Here is a 9084-nt window from a genome sequence, read left to right as displayed (position 1 = left end):
AATGTATAAAAGAGGGTTTAAAAAGGTACTTTTGTTATTTTATATTTTATCGTGAATAAGTCATCTCAAAATTAATATTACATTCACAAATAAAAATAACTTATCTCAATCATAATTATTAATCATGAAATTAATTATCTCACATTTTATAACCAAACAAAGAACCGAAAAGTAGTAAAAACTTATCTAAATAAAATAAAAATATAGCACAGAAAGACCCCTAAAGTCGACTAGGGTCAAAAACTTTTTGGAAGGCGCTTTTAGTATGACCCGTTCTATGCTAACGCCAACGCCAACGCCAACGCCAATTTGAATGATTGAGTCGTGCGTCGGGCGACCATTATTTTTAGTGTTGGGTTCTTCTACCAGGGCTAAGCTGTCAATTCGGTTCCACTCTAAAGTTTCTTCCGTTTTTTCCCTGCGAGCTATGGCAAAAACCACACCGTCGCCGTCGCCGCCAACGCCAAAGAAAGTGAGGCACGAAATGGAGTTGTTCGGGGACGTTAGAGTAGACAACTACTACTGGCTCCGTGATGACTCTCGTTCTAACCCAGAGCTCCTCTCTTACCTCCACGAAGAAAATGCTTACACAGATTCTGTAATGTCTGGTGCGTATTACTTTCTCAAATTCCGAATAATTAATTATACTCCTATGAGAAATCTGTCTCAGCCTTTAAATTTAATTCTAGACAGAAGATAAATAAATAAATAGCATCAAGCAGCTGCAGGTCGCCCAAAAAAATTGAGAGGAGAATGAGTAATATTTCAAACTTAGGTTTTTGAGTTTGTTCCAACTTCCAACATTGTTTCAAATTTTTATTCTCTGTATGACTTAGGAATTGATCTAGCTCAGTTGGATTTGTTGTTCCTGATTTGGTTGGTAGGAGGTCAACTGTTCAAAGATTTCCAATATCTAATATTTTAAGTGACAGGCTCAAAATTCAAATTGCTTATTATGTTAACCCTTGTGTTTCAAATGATGTTATATATATTTTTTAAAGTTTGTCCACGAATAAAAGTCCCATGACACCGTTTGAAGCAAGGTAAATTTGCCCCTGCATTATTACTTTATAAAATAAAAATAAAAATAAAAACTTCCCCTGCATTTGTTACTTTAGTTCATGAAATATGTATATTGTAATACTCTTGCATGTTTTAGCTCTTGGTATTGAAATGTTTATGAAACATAAATTCTATAGATTTGAAAATCAGCTTGGATTAATTTTAAAGTTGATCATTTCTTATAGGTAAATTTTCTAACTTATTAACTGCTAGAATGGTAGCTAACACCATTCTTTGACTTAGTCTTGGATTGATTATTCATAACATTTTTTTATTTTTTTGATATTGGAGTTAAGTCCCACGTCCATATAATAAAGATGTCTTTGGATGGATGCATTTAGTCCTGGTATTTCAAATTCGTAGGATTAAATCCCTTGCACCTCTTTGGATATTAGTGTCAAGCCCCAAATATATAAGACGTGCTACCAACACATGACCATCTAAACCTTGCCGAGCGAACCAAAATTGAATACACCTTCATTAACACACAAAGGAATTCGTTTTGAAGGTTGTAAGGAACAACGCTAAGTTTGAGATAAAATCCCCCCCTAGCACTTTTCCCGAGGATATTTCGTTTAACCTTTCTTCAATAATAATTGCCTTCCAAAGGGATTTTCCCACAGCCTAGGCCGAACAAGCATCAACCCCAACAAAGATTTCTTAGCATATGTGGTGATGGACGGTAACACAATTTTACTTTGTAATAGGTTTTGAATCATACGATATTACTAGAAATGCATCAAGAACAGAGGTATGATATGACTGGACAAAACGAGGCACAACATGATTAGAAGAACTTATTTTAACCAGAAGACAATGGAGTGGATATGCTATGCTTTGAGGGACTCCTTGAGTGTGAAAGGGAACTCAGTAAGAAGATTGCCTGTTACCATTCTCAAAAAAAAAAAAAAACTCAGTGAGAAGATTAGAAGTTTCAGGATCATTTCTCGTAGTTCTTTTGTGGAAGAAACTACAACAAACAGGGGAGATATATAAGTATCATAAGCAACGAAGGGAAAAGGAGATCAGTAATCATCATCCATCATCCCTGAATTGACATTCAATACAGGATGGACATTACTGTTGAAGTAGAAAACATTTATTACTTTGAGAATTAGAGGAGAAAAATATTATCAAATTGTATTTACATTATTACACTGAGCCCTATTTATAGACATTACATTACAATATTTTCGTTGTAGATTACTATATACAATCCTATTCCTATTTCTATTCTAACAATTACAAAGCCTAGAGGACAATTACACATACTCCAAAAACTACTGAGTAAGATCTTCCATATCCAGAAACTGTCAGAAGAAATAAATAGACATAAGGAAAATAAATGAAGCTTCAGTCCAGGAAAAGAAGGGCATCGTTCAGATCTCTCGAGGACCCAGTTTAACTCAGTTCAAACTTTAACAGGAATGTTGTTGGTAGTCTTCCAATAAAATCACCGATATCCCCACTTCATCAGAGTCGGTGGGCTAGTTACTCTTAGAAGCGACAACGTGGACTCAATATCTACGGAATGGGTCACAATAGATTCCTCTTTGAGTTTGGTTCAAAGACAGTTGCCGAACATGTCAAGAAGAGAATGGTTTTGGAAGCTTCATAAGTTCAAGTTACGTGGACTTGATAGTACTTTTGGAAATTTTTTCTCTCTCTTGGGAAATGGGCCTATCTTTTCATCTCTCCTATTTATGCTTTGTCAGTGATTATTACAGCAACATTATGGTTGAGAAAATCCTTTTTGATAGCCCTCTGGTACAGGGTAATCAAGAGCAAGTATGAGGTTCTGAACACATGGGTAACTAAAGAGGTCAATACCCCCTATGGTATTAGCCTTTGGAAACCCATTAGAATATTCTGGCAATTTCTAAGTAATCAATTAACTGTCAAGGTTCGAAATGGCAAAAACACAAGTTTTTGGTTGATAAATGGATGGGTACTGCGAGCCTTAAAGATCTCTTTCCTGACATCTTTGTTTTGGCTCAACACCAACATAAAACTGTTACTGAAATGTGGTCACCACAAGGATGGAATCTGATCCTTAGAAGAAACTTGAATGACTGGGAAATTCCCCGAATGATTAAACTTCTCAAGCTACCGGAGAGTTCCCGAGGAATCCAAACAGGTGAGGATTATTTGTGGTGGCATGGGGATACAGGGTGAAGGAAGGATATAAACTAACAAGTCTTAGGGAGAATCAAGTCTTTCAATGGCCTTGGAAGCAAATTTGGAGAATCAAAGTGCCACAAAAAGTGGCATGCTTCACTTGGCTGCTAGCCAATGAAGCAGTTCTGACATTGGACAATGTGGCCAAGAGAGGTATATCTCTATGCAACAGATGCTCCTTATAATAAGACACCTCTTTCTACACTGCAATTTCACTGACCAACTGTGGCAAATTTCCTTAATCTCAAAAGGCATTTCCTGGAGTATGCTTAGTAAGATTGATGAGACTCTTTTCGGTTGGGAGGAGGCTGGAGTTGGGGATACAAACAGTGAAAGATGGAGGATGATCCCTGCTTGTATATGGTGGACTATATGGAGAGAGAGAAATGATAGATGTTTTGAAAATAGGAACAACAACCTGCAAGAAGTCAAGCTTAAATGTATTTTGTGTTCTGATTTTGGTGTACAAATGTGTAGACTCCAATGAGATTGAGTTAATCATAGATGTTTTAGGATCCATCTAAATCTTGGTTTAGCTTTGGAAAGACTATAACCTTCTTCTTCTTTTCTGTAAATATGGTTTTTCAGTACTACCTAAGTACTGATTGAAATACAAATGTTACTAGTGTCAAAAAAAGAATCCTTTTTGTTTGAGGAGATAAATAGTTCGAGTTAGTTGATAAGTGAGGATTTTGACAGATGGTTCATACTTATTGAACGTAATAAGAGATTCATTAGCAGGTTAAAAATCAACCAAAGGAATTTGCGTTGGGTTTGTGAAGCACTTAAGCAAGTTTCACTTGTTACAGGGGATAGCTGCAGGAGATGGGCGAAGCATACATTCATTCATACACAGAGTTTTTCAGAATTTCAATATTTACAGTCGTTTCGTAATGATGGAAGCTCGGCTCAGAGAAAAAATTTATCAGTTATTATTCCAGAAGATAACTATAATAGTGGTTGGAGAGTGATCACAGAGAAGATCTTTTGTCTTCTGGGGGAAGGAAATGATTAAAGATTTCATTTAGCTGAGGTTGAGCCAAGTCATATATGGAGACTGCAAAAATTCTTAAATAGACAGAAATTCAGTAGTTGCTACAAGGAGTTTTAAAACAACGAAAACATCTCCTGTGGAGCTTGATTACACCCAATTCCTCTGTAAATATCTCATTGGTTGTTTTAGTGGCCCCTTCAACATGCGTCCGAATCCAGAGGTGGTACAGAAATCGCTCTTAAATAGGTGGAAAATAACTGCTGGTCTTAGGGTGTCTCCGATCGACCACAATCAGTTTCCATGGGATTTGAGGTGACGAATCATAGAAATGAGAAAAGATGGATTAAAGCTTTTGGTATTACTCTACGCGGTTGGAGTTTGGACACATCAATCCGTTGGTGATCTATGTGGTGGCTATGTCAGAATAGACGATACAAAAAACAAAGCACAAATGTTTTGGGCTCGTATCTATGTTGAGAAACTAAGGATTGAGATACCAGGGACCTTGGATTTGGTCGTGGGAATAAGAATTAACAATGCACAGATTGGAGTATCTAAAGATAAACTATGCTAAGTTGAGGGTCTTGTGTCTTAGGTCACAAGTTCGAGCCTTGTGGCTAGCAAACTATGTTCAATATTCAAGTGGAAAAGGATAGAGGGGCGGCGGACCCATCATCCCCCAAGTTTCGAAAGCTGCGCTTGACCCAAACGGTTTTCTCTAGACTGATTTCTTAGAAGATGCCCCTTAAATAGGCAACCCTTGCCAGTCCCTTTATTATTACTTATCACATAACAATTCTTAAATTTATAATTTATAAATACTCATCGCATAACAATCCCTACATTATTCTTCGTGGATCAATAAGTTGCTCATTATCCGATGCAAAACCAATGAATTGTTCTTTTTTTTTTTCCAATCATTGGATAGAAGGGAAAGACATTTAGTGAAGAAGCATAAAAAATTGCTAGTTTACTACACTATAATTCATGCATTTACTAGTCCTTGAGCTGAACAACACCTATGTTTTTTTATTTTTGAAGAGATCATTAATTGGCATTAACGTAGATGCAAAATATTACGAAAGTACAGGTAGTAATGGTAGCTCCAATACAGAAGATTGGCTAAGCTGGCTAAAAATACCCAAAAATTTAGCTGGGCAATTTACAGGGTTAAGGAAGTTCTAGCGGTAGAGATTAACTAGACATCTAGCCTTTTGAGGTATGTGTTGGAGTTGAGATTCCATCAAAACACCTGTGATTCGTCTCATTCTATATGCACCAAAAAATAGTAGCTGGTATAATCCTCCATATTTTTTAATGGCTTTATCAACTCTACAAAACTTCCAACATTCATAAGATTATGAAAAAGTTCCACAGTCCTACTGCAACTGTGCAATGAAGAAATAGGCGATTGGTAGATTCCAGTGTTTGCTGACTCATGTAGCATCTATAAACCAGCTGAATGTTTCTTTTGTTGAGATTGTTTCGGGCCATTTAGAACTGTACTGGCAAAGAAAATCACCTTTTGAAAGTTGATCAAGGAAGTGGAAGAAGAATTTTTCTTTGATTTTCGAGGGCCAACTTTCATTTTAGTTAAGGGGTAGGCTAGTTTTTAGTTTCTATTGCTTTTGTACTCATTACCAGTTAACAGTAGAAGGATCAGTTTCTGGGAGCACTCACTTTAGCTTTCTTTGTGCAAGAGATGCTAGAACAGTAGAAGGCTAGAATGCACCAAACTTGATCTTTTGAGTTTTTTCTGCAATGCTTGTATAGAAGTGTTGTAGAGCCCTTGCAACCATTTAGTTCAGTAGAAATCCCCCCTAATCTAACTCTTCTTGTAGAGTTTCCTTACTACTTTGGAAAATAAAAGTATTATCCTCTGTCTGTTAATATCTTATAATCTCTGAAAAAAGACAAATGTTACTAGCAATTAGCATGTGCTTAGGGTACAATATAAAAGTTAAATGAACAGGGATGTGTAGAAAAGAGAAGAATAACGACCAAGGATGGAGAAGAAAAACGTGTTTCTACGTATATATCTAGATGTTTTCTCTTGGTTTGGGTCCTTTGATGTGTACCATGTTTAAGTAATACATAATTCCACTTGAGTTCAATTTCAGAGTTTGGGTTTGGACTTAGTAGTAAGCTTTCTGTAGTGTCCAGCTTTTTAGGTCAAGATTCAACTTCAAGTTCCATTACATGTCAACTGTATCATCCACCATACTTTTTGCTACTATGCCTTTGAAGAACTAGTGGTGATGATCTGAAGTCTATGAATTATATTAGAGTTTGAGCTATGGGTGTTTTGTCAGAGCACATCCAAAGTGTGTGTGAAGGAGATAGAGAGGCGAGTAATTTCCTTGTAATGTTGAAACTGATAATATTTCCCTTACTGTGCTACTGATCGATTATAAAAGTGTTCTGCTCACTCTAGTCTCTAGAAATTGTGAATTGCCTAGCTTCTTATGAATGTCATTGTAATGCTTACATGTTTTGAAACAAGCAAGAGGTTGAAGCTTGAGAAAACTCTACTGCCTTTACTCCGTTATTTTATGTTCTTCAACTGTATGCATTTTGGGAAGTTCTTTGAAAGAAAAATTGCATCTTGCCATTTTCATCCTGCTGATGTGCAATATGTATATGTAAAACAGTAGCAGACTAAGTTACTCGGACTCGGGTGCGGGTATCCGAGACGGATGCGAATCCGACTCTCGGATTCGGCAAAATCCAAACTTTAAGATTCGTGGGTGCGAATCCGAGTATGGATACGGGTGCGGGGATACGGCTAAATTTTTTCAATATTATAAAAATATAGTTATGAAGATATTCTAAATTTGAAAGATATGTTGTGATAAACTTACATGTATTTTGTAGAATTCAATCTTCCATTCTTCAAGATGAGATTACTCTTCCATTCTTCCTACAAAGACACAACAAAATAGAAACTAAACATTAAAAGCATTAACAAATTAGTGAATTACAATAGAATAAATATAACTAAAAGAATCAATAAAAATTGAAAAGAAGAACTAACCTTAGAACATGGATAGTAACTCTTGTCTCTTGAAACAAAGTGAAAGTGAAAATACTGCAATTATTAAAATTTAAGATATACACAAAGATAATTATCCACAATTTAGATATTCATAATTACTAATCAATATTCAATACACCAAGTAAAAGTGTAAAACATACTATTTAACAAAAATCAAGAGATTGTCTCAACTTAATCCATAACTTAAAATTAACATAACAACAAAATATTGTCAATTATCAAGTTATTTAATTAAGTTAGCTATCTCTTCCACATCTTCCACATCTTCTTCAACTTCTTCCAAATCTTCAAACTCTTCCTCAAATATCACACCTTCAATTTGAGGTTCATCTATTGAAAGCTCGGTTAGATCATTAGTTGTCTCATCAATATCAAATCGATCTCCACCTAAAATAAATTAAAAAGAATAAATATATTAGAATATTTTATATAAAAAGAAAAAACATCATTTAAACTAAATAATTGAAGAAAATAATAAAGAAAATATAGACATACCAACATCCCAATATTTGCTTGGCCCATTTATATATTTCTCTTTCTTGCGAGACAACAACCGGAGATTATAATGTACAAACACTAAATCTTCGGCTCTTGAAGTTGCTAACTTATTTCTCTTGATATTGTGAATCAAAGAATATGTACTCCAATTTCTTTCACAACAAGAGGAAGAAGCCGGTTGAGTAAGCAACTTGTAAGCTAATTGTTGCAAAAGTGGAGCCGAGACCCCATGATTTGCCCACCAAGAAAGAGAATCTTCATACATCATAGCCTCAATCACATGAGGCTCACTAAAATAGCCACTTCCGCTACAAAAGGATCCATACTCCAATGAGACTTGTTTCATTTCATTAGAATCTTTAAAGTACCTTCGAAAGCACTTGACTCTATTCAATGAAATTTCACTATCTTCATTAGGAGCTAGCTTTCGAATTCCATTCTCTCCTTGAAGCCATGATTCATGATAATATTTGGGAACCAAAGAATGTGCCATACAATGTAGAGGTGTGTTACTTTTGTTCCACCTAGCCACAAGAATATCATGAATAGTATCAAAAAAATTTGATTGACCGGAAATGAGATCTTTCCCCTCATGCTCAAAGATGACTTTCTTGACCTTCTCAATCATTGAGTCCCACATATCATAGATGAGATGTAATTTTGGACCATCAATATCGGCACTTCTTAGCATATCAACAATTGGTTCCGTAAATTTCAAGAAATAATCAATACTATCCCATTTTTCATCATTCATTATAAGGGATTTTATTTCACGTGTTTTGGCTTCAATTCCCTTATCCCCCTTATAATTCTTCCATTCATCATCCATGACCATTTTCTCCAAAGAAGATTTCACTTTGCGAATTCGGGTGGTCATAATGATGTGTGAGGCAAATCTTGTTTCACCAACCTTCAACAAACACAAATCCGAATATTTTTGAAAAAGTGCATGTGCCAAGTCATGGTTCACAACAAAGTTCTTCAAATTACTCACTTCACTAAGTAACTCTAAAATCCATTTACAATTAGTAAAGTGAGGTGATTTTTCCGAAGGTTGGCACATACTTTTCAAAGCTAGATTCAAACAATGAACAACACAAGGAGTCCAAAATATATGAGGATATTTTTGCTCCACAATAGTACCGGCAAGTTTCATATTACTTGCATTATCCGTAATAACTTGAACAACATTGTTTGAACCTACATTTTCTATTGCTTCAATAAATAAGTTAGCAATATATTCACCATCTTTTACGATTCCACTAGAATTGATTGAATTTAAAAACATTGGACCTCC

The 9084-nt window shown here is 35.4% G+C and overlaps 1 protein-coding gene across 1 annotated transcript in view; it reads left to right on the top strand.

Annotated features, from left to right (window-relative positions):
- Positions 1-246: 246 nt before the first annotated feature.
- The window catches only part of LOC102604376 (protease 2), a 36192-nt gene continuing 27354 nt past the window's right edge, over positions 247-9084 (top strand). Inside the window, exon 1 of the mRNA XM_006345249.2 lies at positions 247-608. Within this exon, the coding sequence (XP_006345311.1) occupies positions 314-608 (295 nt within the window). The 5' untranslated portion in view covers positions 247-313. The remainder of the gene's footprint in view (positions 609-9084) is intronic.

The sequence above is a fragment of the Solanum tuberosum genome, unplaced genomic scaffold, assembly GCF_000226075.1.
Source record: "Solanum tuberosum cultivar DM 1-3 516 R44 unplaced genomic scaffold, SolTub_3.0 scf00066, whole genome shotgun sequence".
Classification (NCBI taxonomy): domain Eukaryota; kingdom Viridiplantae; phylum Streptophyta; class Magnoliopsida; order Solanales; family Solanaceae; genus Solanum; species Solanum tuberosum.
Note: the sequence above shows the minus strand (reverse complement) of the source record. Positions and strands in the feature narration are given on the sequence as shown.